This window comes from Lissotriton vulgaris, chromosome 5 (assembly GCF_964263255.1).
Source record: "Lissotriton vulgaris chromosome 5, aLisVul1.2, whole genome shotgun sequence".
In the NCBI taxonomy this organism is placed as follows: domain Eukaryota; kingdom Metazoa; phylum Chordata; class Amphibia; order Caudata; family Salamandridae; genus Lissotriton; species Lissotriton vulgaris.
In genome coordinates this window covers 1,761,974,809-1,761,993,346 of record NC_141693.1, presented here as the reverse complement: position 1 = coordinate 1,761,993,346, position 18,538 = coordinate 1,761,974,809, and the positions used below count along the sequence as shown (strand labels likewise).

Genomic DNA, 18,538 nt, shown 5'->3' with positions numbered 1-18,538 from the left:
CTCTAGCCTACAAGATATCCCTGTTGCTCATTAGTCCTCAGCGCCGGGACACCCCTGTCGGGGGTAGCCGTGCGCTTTATAAGCGTCAAAATGATTAAATAAATAAATAATCAGTTAATATAAAGAAAAAACTATGTAAAAGCAGTCATATTTGAAGCACGGGTGGGGGGGGGCAACAGAGAACATAAGTGAGGACAAGCAACACAGAGGGCACAGGCGGGGGAGCATCTTGGATGGAGCGACTGGGAGAAGCACACAGGGGGTGGAGAGAAGAAAATAGGCGACAGAGAAGGAGGGCATGATTGGGGGAAGAAACACAGGGTGGGGTGGGGGATGAGAAACAACAAGCAAGAGAGCAATGTGGAGTGGGCGGGGGAGAAGCACACAGCGAGAAGACAACAGGGTGGCGGACAGGAGGACGAGTGAAACATGGAGGGGAGAGGAGAGAAGCACACTGGCAACCGACAGCATCACGGAAAGCAGGGGAAGAGAAGTACATGAAGGAGACAACTGGAAAACACATGCAGCTGCATGTAGTGCTTAACAAAAAGAAAAAAGTAATGTTTGAAAAGTAAGTAGTGGAGGCATAGAAGCCAACCAATCAAAAGAGATGGTAAACATTCTATGGTCCTTGGAAGGGACAAAAACAAGATTGAATAGCTGGACACAAGAAAGAAGCAAGCACAGGAGAGTGACTGGAAAGCCAACTGTATGCAATGGGGGTGGGGTCCAAGCACCCGGAAGGTTCTTGATAAGCCCACTTGTCTAGCAACTACACAGTAGTGCTATCCAGTAGGCACGACCTAATTAAGCTAGGCCGGTCCTGGAGATGTTTCAATAGGAAGATGAAGAAATAAAAATTACTTGTTTAGTTCTCCATCAAGAGTAAATTCCACACACCCATTACCAAATCGCATCGGTAGGAACTGAGAAAACACGAGAAAAATCTTCAGTGATAATGATATCAATCACAGATGACTCGTGAGAAGACCTGGTGAGGAATTTGGGGGCATCTAATCACAGTAATTGCGAGACAATTATCTAACACACTTGTTGACCACTGATAAACAAGCTAACCTGTAATGTAGATATGTGGATTAAGTTTCTGCTCTCTACTGCACAGGAGAATTCGGATCAGAAAAGCGTTAATACTCCCTATACTCGTATCTATTTGTAAACATTCCGTTCTCTCTCAAGAGTTTTTTTCAATAGACTCAGCTCACTGCTTGTTAAGCTGGTATGGAGCCCTAAACAGAGACAAGTTTGTTGGGAATCGTTAACGCAGCACTACCATACAGTTGGTTTTGAAATACCCGAGCTAGGAACTTATTTTGCAGTGCAAGGACATTTCAATACAGATACAATTACGCCAAACGGATGACCTCCTGGCGTTTAGGAAATCCATTAAAACCTGTTTATATACACTTTAATAAATTCTGCTTTTGTTTTGTTTGCCTTAGAGTTTTCCTAATGAGTTAATCTTTTTCTTACTTCCCTGTCTGGGTCCAGGACACCTTCGGGTAACAGTAGTGCTCTACAAGTGGAAATAATAATCGTAATTTCATTAGACACTAACTTCAATTCCTGGCACTAAGTAGCTAAAAGTAGAGAGGGAATAAATCGAAGAATCTACTTCATGTAAGCAGCTACTGTGGTAATGCACAGACATTGCCTCCTTGTTGCTAGCCATGGTCAAAGATGTGACACTAGACGAGCTTGAGGCTGATGAACTCACTAGCCATCCCTCTACATTGTAATTCATTAATCACGCCAACGCTGAAAAGGTAGTCATCGAATATTTAGATAAAGATTGTCTTAATCAGCATGGTCATCTTTGCACTCTATCAAGCAATCATTTGTAAAGCGCACTACATACCCAAGAGGGTCTCAAGGCGCTGGGGAGGGGGGGGGGCGCTACTGATCGAACAGCCATGTCTTGAGTATCCTCCTGAATGTAAGCAGGTCTTGGGTCTGTCGTAGGCTCAGTGGGAGGGTGTTCATGTCTTGGCGGTGAGGTGGGAGAAGGATCTCCCACCTGTGGTTGTTCTTCAGACGCGCGGGACGGTGGCGAGTGAGAGGTCGGCGGAGCGTAGCGGGCGGTTGGGGATGTAGAAGGAGACCCTTCTGTTGAGGTAGGCTGGGCCGGTCTAGTGGAGTGCCTTGTGTACGTGGGTGAGGAGCTTAAAGGATATCCTCTTGTTGACAGGGAGCCTGTGCAGTTTCTCAGGAGGGGGGAGATGTGGCCGTGGCGTGGTACGTAGAGGATCAGTCGTGCAGAGGCGTTTTGGACGCATTGTAGTCATATGATGAGCTTGGTCAGGGCTCCCGCGTAGAGGGCGTTTCCGTAGTCTAGTCTGCTGCTGACGAGAGCCTGGGTGACTGTCTTTCTGGTATCTGTCGGGATCCATCTGTAGATCTTGCTGAGCATACAGACGGTGTTGAAGCAGGAGGAGGAGATGGCGTTGACTTGCTTGGTCATTGAGAGCGTTGAGTCGAGGATGATTCAAAGGTTGCATGCGTGGTCGGTGGGTGTCTGGGCTGCCCCCAGTGCTGTCGGCCACCAGAAGTCGTCCCAGGCTGAAGGGTTGGAGCCGAGGATGAGGACTTCCGTCTTGTCGGAGTTCAGCTTCAGACGGCTGATCTTCATCGAGTCGGCGACGGCCTTCATTCCTTCGTGGAGGTTGGCTTTGGCGGTTATGGGGTCCTTGGTGAGGGAGAGGATCATTTGAGTGTCGTCGGCGTAGTAGATTATGTTGAGGTTGTGCTGTCGGCCAACGTCTGCGAGCGGGGCCATGTAAATGTTGAACAGTGTTGGGCTGAAGGAGGATCCCTGGGGTACATCGGTGCTCACGCTGGCCCAGGCTAGCAGGGGGTCGTGGTCGATGATGTGGGGAGAGTCTGTTGTGTTGCTGTCTGTTGGGGCTGTCTGGGTGTTGTAGCTGTCGTGGATGTCTGCTATCTTGCGGTGGAAGAAAGTGGCGAGGGAGTCGCACAGGGCTTGCGACGGCGGTATGTCGTTGGTGTTGGAGCTGGGGTTAGAGAGTTCCTTCACGATGTTGAAGAACTCCTTGCTATCGAGTGCGTTGTTGTCGAGTTGGTCTTTGAAGGAGGTCCTCTTGGCAGCCCTGATGAGGTGGGGGTGGTTGCAGATGTCGTCCTTGTGTGCTGCGTGGCTGTCCGGGATCTGTTCACTGTGCCATTTCTTCTCTAGTTTCCGGTAAGCTTGCTTGGAGGCTAGGAGTTCTGGGGTGAACCAGCTGGCCCTCTTGCTGGTACCTCTGTGGGGAGGGTGCGGAGGGGGGTTTCTTCAGTGGGGCGAGGGTGTTGGCGCAGTCCTCGATCCAGAGTCTGAGACTGTGGGCAGAGTCGTCGGTGTTGGAGGGTACGGTGGGTGGGCTGAGGGCGAGGTTTGCATGCAGTTGGTCTTCGGTGATTTTGCGCCAGCAGCAGCGGGGTAATTGTTGGGTGCGGTGATGTTTGGTGGGTTTCTGGAAGGTCAAGTGGATGCAGCGATGGTCGGTCCAGAGGAGTTCGGTGGTGTGGTTGAAGGAGACGTGCGGGGTAGAGGAGAAGATGTAGCGTGTGGCCGGCAGAGTGGGTGGGCGCTGTGACGAGTTGTCTCAGTCCGAGGTTGACGAGGTTATCGATCAGGGTTGTGGAGTTGCTGTCGTCGTTTTCGAGGTGAAAGTTCAGGTCTCCGAGGAGGATATAGTCGGTGGAGGTCAGGGCGTGCATGCTGATGAAGTCTGCGATGGAGTCGCTGAACTGGGGTGGGGTCCGGGGGGTCGGTAGACGAGGGTGCCTCTGAGGGTGGAGTTAGGGTCTGTGTGGATCTGGAAATGAATGTGTTTGTCGGTGCTAGTCGAGAACCGGATGCTGTTCTTGTGGAACATGACAATTCCTCCTCCGCCTCAGTTGGTGCCGTCTCTGCAGATGATCTTGTAGTCCTCTGGGATGGCTATGACTATGTCGGGTGCGGAGGAGTCGTTCATCCACGTCTCTGTCAGGAAGGTGACGTCCGGGGATGTTGTGTCGAGCAGGTCCCAGAGCTCAACGGCATGTTTGCGTGCGGAGCGTGTGTTTACTAGGATGCATCGGAGGTGCTTGAGGTCTTGGCAGATGGTTCGTCGGGTCCGAGGCTGGTGTAGCTGCAATTCCGGCAAGTGAAGGGCCGTGTGTGCATTTCGGGGTGCGGCCTTGAAGCAGGTGTGTGTCCGTCCGGAGTTGAGGGCGGGCAGAGTGCTGGCATCGTAGTGGTGGCGTTCCTTGTGGCGGGTACGAGGACCAATGGGTTCTGGCGCTGCCCGTGGTCCAGGCACGGACGGGCTTGCCTTAGGCGCAGCCGCACAGCGGCCGGCATATATTGGGAGGTGGGAGGGAGGAGCAGCTGGGAGGCGGGGGCAGCGAATGGGCAGTCAGGTGGGGGAGGCCACAGGGGAGGGGGGCAGGGTGACTAAGGGAACAGAAGGCAAAAGTGCACAGAAATGCAGGGGCAACGAATGGAACAGACGGCAAAACAGGCATAGGGTTACAGGGGCAGCTTAACCCTTTCGATGCTTATGACGGAATGGTTCCGTCATGAGCATCAGTCGAGCTGTGCTCATGACGGAACCGTTCCGTCATGACCACACCCATTAACATCGGGCCCCAGCACCGGCGGTAAATCTGGACAGCACGGATGAGGTTAAGGAACAAACTGCAAATACGGGCAGAGAGAGACAGAGACAGTGAGGGGTACAGAAGGAAAAAACGATCAGAGAGACATGGGGACAGCGAGAGGAACAGAGGGAAAACACGGCACAGTTCAAGTACCGGCAGCGGGGGAAGACAGAGAACAACAGTCATAGGCACAACAATGACAATAACAGCAATACAGGCAATACAATACACTACAATGAAATAAATAGAGGAAAGATAGCGGAGATGAACAAACCTACGGCCTAACACTGGCCACCAGGGATGAGGCACAGCTGGTAGGCCTCGAACTTCCTCAGCAGCGGCAGCTGGGGCAGGGACACACAGGCAGTGCTGTGCGGAGGGGGAGCGACCTACCTGGTAGGGTCAAGGGCCCACTCATATGAGGCACAGGACCAGTATGAAGTCAACTAGCAGACCTTTTATCAAAAAAGGTCCTTCCACCAGAATAAATGCCACTAGCACTGCCAGTCGCTATCAGCACCGTGAGAGGAAAGCAGTCATTCTCAAAACTAGCATTTGCAATGCACTCTGTATCCCCTTTGGGACCTTATATGTATTTAGCTATGCAGCACATTAGCCAGGGTGCTGAAACTGTTCTTTATCATGGAGGGAAAGTAAGCACCAAACTGCTTGACACGCCAGGTATGGGAACACATGGAGACAAATATTGCCTTTCAACAGGAAATAGTATAGTTCAAAACTCTGTATTTAATATAAAAGCAGGGTCTTCGATGGTCATATCACTGATAATACAAGATTGGAAAAAAATATTATTGTCTACGGGTGCTCGTGGAAAACAATTTCTATGGGCTGGAATCTAGAGAATGCTAAAGTGATTCTGGTATTTTACTGACCTCTGCTGGTCATTATCTATCAAGAAAGTTAAATAGAGGAAGTTGCCAAACAAAATTAGAAGAATTGAGTCTCTCAGCGGAAAGCAATTCTGTATTTTACTGACCTCTGCTGGTCGTCTTCTATCAAGACAGTTAAATAGAGGAAGTTGAACAGAAACAAAAAAGCCATTGAGCGGAAGCAGACAAGTCCTAGGGCTGATGTCCAGAGCCCACAAAGTACATACACATTTAAGTATATAATAAGTGCATACTAAAGTATATTCAATAGGTCTTGAATGATCGACCTAAAAAGGAGCAGGCAGAGGCACACTTCGGTTTTTCCTCATAACCTCACAGAGCTATGCTCTGGAGTGTCAATCCTTATATGGGAATTCCTAAGTGAACCAGAGTGATTGTGTTGCTCAGGGAGAGATTTTCATACCTCCCCTGTAACATGCAGCAACTTTCCATGTTGTCAGGCACAGAAGATGGAAGCATGGTCTCCAGGGCCATTGAGGGGATATTTCAGTCAGAATAGCCAAATGTGCAGCATTTTAAATTCTAATCTGTTTATATTTCAAATTTATGAGCACCTGTTTCTGGACCAAAGACACAGGCACTGATATCAGTGCGTATGAACACTGGCAGATGGCGAACATTGAAAGTGTCGGATGCAAATACCTTTCTCGAAGTGGACCCATGGACTGGTCATGACAAGCAATGCCAACCTCCCTGCGGGTTCCAACGATGCACGCTAAAACACAAGTACTACATAAAGCGTCTACAATACCACAGACCACGAAATGGGAGGTTCTGAAAAGGGCACTAATAAAATACTGTAATACTTTAAGTTTAGAAGTGTTACCCTCTAGAGGAGAGATCCAAGTAACCATTGAGAAAATTGTGAGAAATAAGTGAATTTTTCAACAGAACGGTGACTAAAAAAGCTATGCATTAGGGTTTGTTAAAAAAAAAAAAACAGATCAACAGCTCAACATTCTTCGGTGAGTAAATCTTCCAGGCCTATAGCACACTGCTACTGTGCAATTACAAAGGGATCACAGCCTGAGGCCGCAGACAAGTTACACAAGTGTGACAAACTCAGGCCTCAGGCAGGAATAGCGAAAATGTGCTAAAATGCTTTATCAACTAAGATGATGAAATGCCTTCAACTTCATGAAATAGCAACCGCAACAATGTCGTCCAGCAGGAAGGAACTCAACTCAACAACAGGTCGAGTGAACTCGGCATGAATTACCGCGCAAATGGAAGCTTTAACCAGAATTCAGAAATACTGGCTTGCCAAATGTGGAAATTAATACATTCCTAATAGAAAGAAACTCTTGATTTGGGATTATTGCGATCAAATCTCCAAAACAGAAGCAGTGCTAGTCAGAAAAAAACTATGTATGTCATGAAATACTAGATTTTAATTTTAAGAAAATACATTTTTGTCACGCTGAGCTCACAACGCTAACAGATTTTGCTTTGCATTTACATTTATCCTCATCAAATGGTAAGGATGTCAAATACATGGCAACGATTTTCTCCGTCATGCTGTGGATAGCTAGATTTATGTCAAGCTGACTCAAATAAGTCAATTTTGGGATACTATTCTGCAGAAATGGTCATGTCACCGACACCCAGAAACCTTATTTGTTTGAATATCTTTTATTGCTTTTTGTATGTTGCTCACAGTACATAATATAATTTCAAAATGAAATTGTTGCATTACATTGCATGACCGTATAATAACATTCGTTTGAGACAACACCTTGCCACAGCACATATACACGTTTCCTACTGTACCAATTCAGCGTGTGTCCAAGGGCACAGCCTCCAGTAAATCCCTTATTGCCTAAGTGGGCGGCCCCTTCAGGGAAGGGGATAAGAAGGTAAAAGACAGTCTAGAATCAATGTGATACAACTAAGCCCTAGGTATAGAGGTTTTGGAGGGAAAATTATTAGAGCTCTTAAAGCCATGTATTCAGATCCAATAGCAAGGGTGATGATTATGGGCGAGAAATCTGATAAAATCGATATTAAGAGAGGGACACGTCAGGGCTGTCCCTGCTCCCCCATCTTGTTCTCCCTTTATATCGATCCTCTTATCCAGAAAGTATTAGAATGTCCTAGGATAACCCCTGTGATTTTTAATGGTTTTGAGAATAAAATTCTGGCTCATGCCGATGACCTGGCGATTATCACCACTAACCCACAGCAGGCGCTTCCGGCTTTGGCTCAGATGGCAAAGATTTTTGGTTACAGCTCTGGGTACCTACTGAACGAATCAAAAACACAGATAATCTGCTCGGAAAATATAGTTAAATCTGATTCTAGACATGTGGATTCTGCTACTTATTTTGGGGTGAAGGTTCATGCTTCAGTGGACCGAATTATTGAAGAAAATTACTCCTCCCATATCAAATCTATAGAAGCTGAGCTAAAAAGGATAGATGTGTTGCATCTCTCGTTGGTAGGAAGGGTTAATGCATTAAAGATGTCAATGTTTCCCAGAGTGTTGTATCTGTTCCGGGCCATACCTCTATTTATTAATAAAATAATAATGAAAAGGCTGGAGTCCATATTTATAAGATTCATTAGGCAGTATGGCAAGATCAGGCAATCGACCAACCTTATGTCACTACCCAGGGAAAGGGTGAGTGAGGTGGGTGGGGGGGTGGCACTCCCGAATATTACTGGTCTTGCCTACTGATTCAAATGTCAATCTTCTTCCACTGTGAGGTGGACTATGGGGCGGAAGGTGTTCAGAGCCCCCCTCCGATTTATAAGATATTGTTGGGGCGAAAGGCAACCAGTTTGCTGTTGTGTGAAGTGGAAAGGAGATTCTATAAAAGGGCTCGATTTAAGACTCTGTATAGTGCCTGGCAGGTCTGGAAATCTATTCTGAAATTTTTTAATGCCCCAAAAGTAAATTCATACTTGCATCTTGATAACTCTAGCCTTTTCCCTCAGTTAAGAGGAGATAGGAACATTCAGTTTTGGAAAGGATTGGGAGTTAAAACCCTCGTGATATTCTGGAGGGAGATAAGATAGTGGGGTTTGACGCTCTACAAAGTAGGCTTGGTATTCCAGCCGATCAATGGTTCCTGTATGGCCAGATAGTTCGAACTCTTAAGGCTCTAAGACCAAAGCTCTCGGCCCCGGTGGATATTCCTGTAGTCGAGATATCAGCTAGAGGTTGTTAGAAGATTAAAGTAGTGTATAATCTCCTCTTAACAAAGATCCAAGATGATATTGAAAAGACGGAAAGTAATTGGGGTACAAAATTGGGGAATCCCGATGTCGACTTGGATCTGGCCTTATACCTGAATAAAAAGATATTTCGGGCCTCTAATCTACAGGCCCAGCACTATAAAACTGTTTTTAATCTTTATCATACTCCGGCAAAATTATTCGCCTGGGGTGTAAGGGAACACAATAGATGCCCCAGATGTAACATCGGCCAAGCAGATATTTTACATATGTTCTTCCACTAATTAGCTGGGCCCAATTAGGGATGAGATAATGAAATTTTGGGAGGGGCTGCTAGGTCATAAGATCGATTTATCCCCTACCCTGATGTTATTGGGCACTGATTCCAAGCTGAATTTAGGGAAGGAAGAGGAAGCGTTAGCTTTTATGTAGAGGCTGTACTTAGGATTTTAATTTCTGCAGGTTGGAAAGATGTCACTGCTCCCTCCTTCCAGATGTGGCTCTCTAGACTATTGGGTATACATAATGTTGAGTCCTGCTTATATGAAATGAAGGGTGCTAAAAAACGGGAGATGGGAAGACGCTTCTGTGCTCCCATTACAAAGTGGAGGGAAGCAAGACTGTGATTTAGGAGATAGTATGATAATGTTATTTATAAGGAGGCATAGCATGATTGGCCTCGTTAAATGACTTTTTATCATTCTGCTTTTACCATTAACTGTGTATGTATTAATTGATTGTTATTGCTAATCCTCTCTCTTAGTTATTATGCTTAAGCTAAATGAACTGCTTTGTCTTTTTATTGCATCTTAACCCTAATAAAAATATTTAAAAAAAAAAAAAAGGTATAGAGCAATGGAGGTGTTACATGAAACAGTAGTAACGTCAACAAGTCTATTACAATGCAGCCGGTCTTTCAATCTATCATAGCAGCGGGCGATGTAAAATCGTAGGAATGACCCCGGGAATGCTACCCCAGCAATCCACATTATTAAGAAGAGACAAATCGGATCCTTGGCAATATGCAGCAGTGGCAACCAAGAAAAGGCGTGATATAAAATATGCACATTTCGATATTCATAACAGTATAACCGCCATCCCAACTATACAACGGTGAGACACAAAACCAATAAGAAGAAGATAAATTAAAATACAAATTAAAAAGTGGGCCAATAACCAGAAAAATCCAATCATGTGTTATCGCTAGTGCAATACATCGCTCATGAGACATGAAGTGTGTGGGGGCCAGAGGGTATGCAGCCGTCGCGTCGGTGGGGTCATTGCAGGTGGTGGGAGGGTCAACAGCATGTGCACCATCCGTGCCACTCCTGTGATGAAGTGGGAGCAGAGCTTCCGGCATTCGGGATAGTGTCTCCCCATTATGGCCCCACAAAGGCTCACCCAGAAACCTTATGCTATGGCAAGGGTGAGTCACTACTAAGCCACACATAGTCAAAAAGAATAACGCCCGCAAATGTGTTGCAGGTGGGCCACGATTGGCTGCAGTATGAACAAGCAGAACAAATGCCGGCTTCTGCTTGTCCTGCCCAGATTGCTGCCTCCTCTACCAATGAGAAGAGTCAGATGTTAGTGGGAGGGGCTTTTGTCTACATGCACACTGTATGTAGGAGGCAGCTTTCAGTTCAGTCATCCTTCTGCCACATGCAGTGCTCAGGTTTAAGGGAGTCATTAGTAAATCTGCTAGCCTGTATTCAGGTTCTCAGCTTTGCTAAGGACTACCTGAGAGGCACATATCAATTTGCAGGGCATACAAGTGTTCTGCCTTTTTTTCGGTGGGGAGGGTGGGGGAAGGGGAAGGGGAAGGGGGGGGGGGGGGAAGAAACATGCAAATCACCTCCACTTCCAGATAGGAAGGGAGGAAACAGTTGAACAATACCAAAGTATACCAAAAAACATACCGTTGTGTTAGCATGCAATGTCAGGACCAGCAAGCCAACAAAAATAGCATGCAATGTCAGGACCAGCAAGCCAACAAAAAGAGGTGATGAAGAGAACACCCTACAGTTAGTCTTGAACAGCATGCATATACTTCTCTACTCTCAGAATGATTTACTAACTTTCCTTATGGCCCTCAACATCTTGCTTGATAGCAAGGACTCAAACTACAAGCAAATCTCCCTGGAGGTCAGGGTGCTGCAGATTCTGTAAGGTCATTGGAAAACCTAAATTTAGTTGGTAAAGGGAACCAAAGCAACAACAAAGGTAAAGAGATGGTTAGTGTCCGGTTTCTGCAAACCCGTTCTTTTAAACAGGCCCTTGGGACCTAGCCTTTTTTGCTCATGGACCTAAATCACGCACACACTGATAAATTCAGTGACACTATTTTAGTCATAATGATTGTAATGGTATGCTGTCAAAACTATTTTTAAGTGCTATTATTTAAAACATTGCTTCATTCCTATAAAAGTGTTAGCATTTTCTAACTGACCAGTACATTTACAGTATCGTCTTCGGCTTCCACTACCGAGGAGTCTTGGTGTGCACCTTAGGCTGTGATAAGACCCCGCAGCATCCCAATCAAGTCATCAACCCTCTCAGTCAGTATACTACAAATAGACGTTCAGGTTTTTTTCCAACTGACGACTTACCGGAAGATTGATTGTGGATAAAATTATAGCTTTCAACATTGACAGGTTGAAGAAGCTATACTTACTGGGATAACTTCTGGCACTTCATCCCTCAAGTCAACCATTACGAAGAATTATTCTGTTGTGTTGTCCATCAGGATCAAGCTAGTTTCTGTTAAAGAACTAGTGGGAAGAAACTCAGCAAGTATGCCTGGTTTGAGTTCTTATCAGGCTTGTAGCAGGATTTCTCTTCCAGTCCATCACTGAAATGGTACGTTTGTGCCAAACATACTAGCCTTGTTACAAACAACGTCCACAAGGGGCCATCAAGTGGAAAGAAAACTGCTTGTCCTCATAGCCGCTCTTGCATCATCAACAACAATTAACTAAAGTGTGTGTGGAATGTCCTTTGGGTGGATGAGGTCTATTTGGTTGTGTAAAACCTATTGTGACATCATTCAGACGCTGAAGAGGAATGAATCTTCAGAATGCGAGATAATACAAGAGGAAGGTAGATGGTCAGAAAACAAGATCTTATCTAGGTAGTGTTTTTGCATGCTTTTTCCCCGTAGTTTATGAATTTAGAATAGCGCCAATGTAGGGACCCTTATCCAACAAAGCCTTTTTATAAAATGGCTCTGTCAAGCAGCCACCCAGTGAAGAAAAAGTAGCTCATAGAGTGTAGATCTGAGAGAAAAACCAACCAAACGCAAATAGTCTGGAGTCTCCCTTATCCAGCCCCCTTGGCTGACATTGTGAGAGTGCATGGGTTCCCCCCGGTGCCATATGCTGACGACACCCAGCTTTTGTTCCCTTTTCAGACCCTCACACCCGCAATTAAAAAATCTTTTGCTGATGGTATGAGAGCGGTATCTGATTGGATGGCCTATAATTGCCTCCAATGCAACGTGGGCAAAACTGAGGTCATGTTGTTCGGGGAGGCCCCCCTTCTGTGGTCTCCAGAATGGTGGCCATTGGATCTGGGGCCGGTACCCAGCCCCAAACAGGCAGTGAAGAACCTTGGAGTACGGTTAGATCAGGCACTACTACTAAAAGAACATGCTAACCAGGTTACTGGATCCTGTTTCCGGATCATCGGACTCCTAAGGTGTGTGTTCCCATTCCTGCCCGACAGCTAAGGAAAAACTCTTGTCCAGACCCTTGTGATCAGTAGGCTAGATTACTGTAACGTACTCTTTATTTCAGCCAATGAGTAACAGCTCAGCAGACTACAAGTGGCCCAGAATACCGCGGCAAGATTGGTCCTTAACGCCCCGGCCAGGTCTCCCTCACGTCCCCTTTTGGACAAACTCCATTGGTTGCCTGTTAGGCAACGTGTCAAATTCAAGGTCTGCTGCGCAATACATAAGTGCCTCCTGGGCTCAGGCCCTAAATACTTTGCTGAAAAATTCAACTTCTATAGTCTTGGACGTTCTCTGCGCTCCAGCAACCAACTGCTGCTTCAGGTCCCCAAGATTAGGAAGGCTAGACAGGGAGGCCGAGCACTATCCTATAAGGGCCCTACGCTCCCTACGGCCCAACTTTCAGACCTTCAAGAAATCACTCAAAACAGATCTGTTCTCGACATCTTAAAGTACAGTATAGCCTATGGACCTAGGTTTGACACCTTAGCTGCAGCACAAGCGCGGAGATACCCCTTCGGGGGTTGAGTCCTGCGCTATATAAGCAAATAAATAAATAAAAAATAAAATAAAAAAAGATACCTTGGAGGTTGAGAGAGGTGGGGCTCCAACACAGTCTCTGCTAAATTGTGTGGCTAGACATAGGTGTTTGGGTGCATCAAGGGATGGCAGGAACATTCAAAGAAGGTGAACGCGTCCTAAGCTTGCGCCTCTACGGAGTCGCATACTGGATTAGGTGCATAGCCTTAACACTAGACTGGCTAGGGAGATAATTCAAGTTATAAAGAGGGCGGGTGCAGAGTTCTTCACTCATGGGTCACCACACTTTGCACAACAGTGTCATGATTGGTAGCGAATACCAGGCAGCAGTCACTGGCATCCTATGGTATAAACACACTTACACCTGCCAGGAGAAAGGTTTGCTGGAATTGGTGTAAAAATCGCATCATTTTCAGATTCAGAAAACGGGAGACTCTCGCTAAACAAGGAAAATATGACAAAGAAAGATTTACGGGATGTTAAGTCAAAAACATCACCTGGGCCAAAAAAATGTAGTGACAGAAATAAGGATAGCCGAGAGAGAGCACAGATATATCCTCAGTGTTTAAGTGGATACATTGCTTGTCAGTTTCGTAATTCACTTCATCAACATACTTTTTTCTTTTCGTTTGTACATTAGACTTCAAAATAATGAACGATGGGATATGAAGCAGATTAGTTAAATCTATTCAGGGGATGGTATTATTCTGTTATTCATCATCTCCTCTGAAAGACTAGCGCTTTAATTTCCCCTGCTCAAGGGAGAGTGAATTCACTGATAAATCATTTTTCATCAAAGCTGAAATTAGCGAGCTGCAGAAAAACCGCCCCTACATTCAAAATGTTGAATTGAGGATGTCAAAGACATTGCTGCATATTGACTAATTCAGAGCAGATCCACCCTCACCTGTGGTCATATCCGTGAATGAACCGAAGCAGCAAATCTCAAAGTCTTTCCAGAGCTGAAAAGAGAAGATAAAAAATTCTGAAAAGCGTAAAACGCAGCAAACACTCACAACAGATTTACATGCACGCAACAGTCTTTCTAATTGGACTTAACAAGTTGGCAAATGACGCACTCGCGTAGACTTCTGTCACTCCTCAATTTACACTCCAGACCATTCAGATGAAAAATTACCCCCATTTTTAAAAGTTCAGTTCAACACTTCCCGTCTACGCAGCCAGCTAATGTACCACTGAATTACTGCCCGACATCTTCACCGCAGCGCCCATGGCAAACCTGATGCTGATGGATTGCACGACAACTCAACAGATCTTAGAGGACCAAATTGAAAATATGATTCAGGAAATACACCAATGCTTATGATAAGGTGCCGGTCTACCTACTGGAGACAACGCAACACATTTTCCCTCCTCTGTAATGAATTGGTGCAATCACCGGTATAGCCTTAGTTGTGGCAATCCACTTTTTATAACTATGATTTAGTTCACACAGTTTCCAAAGCTCGAGCAGTGGCCAGGTGCTCTATCCATTTTGCTTGAACAGTAAAAGGATCTTGAGTATCCAGCATCAATTTCACTTGGTTGGCTCCAGTCATTCAGAAAAGAGCACTTCTGATCACATACGCCATGATGGTAGAAGGGCTCTTCTGCCAAGAGGTATCTTGCAGATACCTGTAGACATCACACAGTTCAATCAAACTTCAAGAATGGGATGAATCGCCCTCATTACTGCTGTGGTGCGGATGTACGCAGCACTCAAATAATATTCTGTGTAATAATATCCGTGGGTTTCCTCTGATGGTTCGACAAAAGGGATCATAAGCCTGCCACATTTACAATCGAAATGAAAAAAATATGATGGGCAGAATGTTTGAAATAATGCCAGTCTATGTTGTTTATGCCCATTATGCCGCTCTAGAGAGAGACCATCCATATGTCAATCAGTAAGGATTCTGCTCCATAATAAACAGCCTAAAATTAACTCCCAGCTGTTCTCTCTAGAAGAGGAAACCACCAGCCCCTGACACGTTTCGGGGTTTGTCAATGAGATGTGGCTTGAATAACTATGGCACGGTGAGCATAGAACCCATCCTGGAGCACCTCCCTTGACGAACAAAAAAATGACAGTGGAAAGTTTGAATAAATCTAATTCACAAATATTACAAATACCAGTCTATAGTCTTTTGCCCCATTACACCACTTCAGATCGAGACCAGATGCATGCACATCAGTATGAACCTGCACCAATAGTAACAATCCATTCAGAACCCACCTAGAAAGCGACATGAGCAAACATTCCCCCCCGCCATCTTTTGTTGTTGTGATGTGACCGAAATGCGTCTGTATGCATTGCACCACTGGATCCAAGCTGCACCTCACTGATGAGTCACAAAGGGGCCGGAACCTACCTGGGGTTACCTGTGGTCCCATTAAAGGGACCTTACCTGGCAGTTGGGCGGGAATGTCCTTACCGGGTCAGTCCAAAGACTGCTTTACAAAAGCTAATTTGTCATCCTTTCATACACACACCTTGGGTCAAATGGGAAGTACAGCGTGACAAAAGAAACCCCCCCCCCAAAAAAACACGCTGGACTTGCATGAATTAAGCACTTTGATCGGGTTTAAGAATGCAAACACCCAAACATTACAAAGTGAATGCCTAGACACCCTCACCCATATAGAGCTCAAATTAGACCTAAGGACACAAGCCTGGAGGATAATTTGCTATGTTCCCGAGTGCCCTTGTGGATGGAGGTGCTATGCTCCACTTCAGTTGGAAATGATCACAAATATTCCTCTTTTTCAGAGACTGCATTTTTAGGTGAGGTCAGCTTTTTTGCCATAGACGGTAGAATAAATACACACTATTTGAAGCCAGGGACAGGTGAACTCAAGCAGACCAGAGGCCGCAAGCCTACACGTCAATCAAAGTAGCTTTGCAGAACAGAATTCACACTCCAATTAAGGCAGAAATAGCAATGCCCACACTGGAAGGATCCAGCCATGCTTAACAAATGGCCACTTTGGCTCTTCACGGGGCGCGAGCTTCAGATGGAGGTTACGCGTGTTCCAGCTGCATCCTCGCATCCAGGCTGCATTACATTTTTTTGATGCCTGTCGCAACAACCTGTCCTCTGAGTAAAAAGGATTTTACAGAGAGATAGCCGCAACTGAGACGGATTATGAACTACCGGGGGAATGCAGGGCTTGCACTGCTGGGCCCAAATTGCCAACAGAGAAGGGGTTAGACAAGTAGGCAGGATTTAGATTTTTAAGTATTTTTATGTCCTCGTGCACTTAATACATCCCTCAAATATAAACCTGAAACCCACCATGGGGGGCTCCTTCTCATGCTTCATCACGCTTACGGTCATGAAGCAAGGCACAGACACAGAATCACATACAAATCCCAGTGAGAGCCAGCAACTCGGTGTCTGTTTGACTATACAGACTCAAAGCAAGGTTCTGGAAACTCATCCATACTCATTTTGCCAAAAAGACAAGGAAATCTTGCTTTGGTGCCATTGCAGTGGGGCTCGACTCATAGGAATGAATACCAATGCAGCCCATCAAATGATTACAATTGGAGATGATTCAGTGAAAACGAGAGGTCTTCACGTGTGTGCTCCAAAGGCACTACTGTCTGGTTTCTCCTCAACTTTCTAGATTGGCCTCTGGCAATGCTGTCATGATCTGGTGGTGCATAGTCAGCCGGATGTGCCTCCCCCATGTGCACAGACACCGGCAGGCAGGGGATCCGATGCCAGGAAAAAGGTACTGTCCAGTAGCAGAAACAGGAACGACTGGGTCTCACATCGACAGGCAACCTAGTAAGAGTAAGAAACCCAGTAGAACGAATCCTCTATTATCAGAAAGGAAAAGCCCTTCTCATTCAGAAACATGATGCATTTGAAGAGATCTACTATTCCCGTCACAATTAAATAGTTCACTCAGTCCAGGAAATTTCTCTGGATTACTGATATACCCAATAACACTACGTCACAATGCATTAACAACCTACAAACCTCTTCTATTGGTCGCTGACTATTGCTTGCCTTTGATCCTGTACAGCGCTCCCCTGCCTTTCTGATAGGTTCATGCAACACAAATACTGCATACAAAAAGGAAACAGAGGGGAAGTGACGAATACAGAAGTGAAAGTAGTGTATCTGCTCTACTAGTATTTGTAACTGAAATAAACGTTGCCTTTCCCGCTGGTGCGGTAGCCGAAAATAACCGTATTGCACCAGTCCTTTAAACAATTTTTTTCGTCTTTACAATTCTACAGCACCATACTAGACGAACATGCCCTAAAGGGCTCACCTCCCCTCGACACATTTTCTCACTGCCTCTGTGCCACTCTGGGGAGAGAAAGGATTTCTTCCCTGTAACATCACTGGCCAGGCTGCACCTGCCCGTCCAATGTGTTGCTTGATCTGCTAGCAAGGATATCTCACTACATAGCAGAGACTATTGTATTAATATTCAAAGCATATCTTTTGTGCACTTGTGTGTTCACCTTGGTGTTCAGTTCAGATTAACATTCATGATGCAAATTTGTCATCTACCTTAAATTTGTCTTGCAACACCACCTTCAGTTGCATGCAATTCAGGGATGGGGTGGGAGGGGGGTGGAGATTGCAGGGGATAGGAGGTAGTGATACAATAATGGTGACTCATTAACATCCACTATGCAGGCCTTGACCCCAATTTCAAGTGGCCACAGCGCCAAGACTCACTCTATAATCCTCCAGATGTCACCCTTCGATACTCCCAGCATGATCCGTATGACGTGAGCTACGGTACACAGCAAGTCGTCTTGTCGCAACCGGCCTGCACTCCTCTAGGACACAAGATTTATTGGCGATATCCTACCCTTCAACTGTGTAGATGCCAAGAAAAGAAGCACATACCATGCCGTCAGCAGCTAGCCGTGCTCTCCGGGGACCTCCGTGGTTTCTGCCATTGATCACATCTCCTCTCACTTCAAAGTCGAGCTGAAAGTCAATTCCAAAAGCATCCTCTTACATTAGCCTGAAAAGCATTTTACAGAGGCCTCCACATAAATTAAAAGCATTCCCAAAACCCACACACTATTTTACTGGAAACATTAGAATATTTTTGTTTCGTCAACAGGAATCACGTAACCAAGTTCCCGGCCAAATTATTACATTTCTGCAGCAAGAGGGGAGTTTGGGGGGGAGGGGAAGGTAATCCAAGGATGAAAGCAAATTGAAACGACAGGAAAAATAATAATCAAAGTTTATGATCTAGGAGTATCACCAGATAATTTTACTTTCGTTAACATGGTTTGTGGAGTGTCCTGAAGGATTTTCATACCTCAAAACATCCTTAGCTGCCAGTCTGGGACTCCTGAATCTCTGCCATGAACAGATGCCACGTGTCTCACCTCCCCGTACACGTTAATGACAACACCACATGGGTAGAGCTGGTGTCCGTATGTACATTCTCTTAGGATCACAGTACTGCAGAGGATAGGTACTATTCTAGGAGGGCAAGTGGGTGGGGGAGAAACTTGCAGAGGAAGGACAGCTCC

At 45.7% G+C, this 18,538-nt stretch overlaps 1 protein-coding gene across 11 annotated transcripts in view; it reads right to left on the bottom strand.

The window, feature by feature from the left end:
- The window catches only part of BRCA1 (BRCA1 DNA repair associated), a 510,976-nt gene that overhangs the window by 42,763 nt on the left and 449,675 nt on the right, over nucleotides 1-18,538 (bottom strand). For all 11 annotated transcript variants that reach the window (XR_015296056.1, XR_015296057.1, XM_086924044.1 and 8 more), the window contains 2 exons: nucleotides 17,895-17,978; nucleotides 13,925-13,979 (listed from right to left, as the gene is read on the bottom strand). Coding sequence is in view for 9 of the 11 variants with exons in the window: in XM_086924044.1 (XP_086780170.1) it covers nucleotides 13,925-13,979; nucleotides 17,895-17,978 (139 nt within the window). In the remaining 2 variants the exon portion in view is untranslated. The remainder of the gene's footprint in view (nucleotides 1-13,924; nucleotides 13,980-17,894; nucleotides 17,979-18,538) is intronic.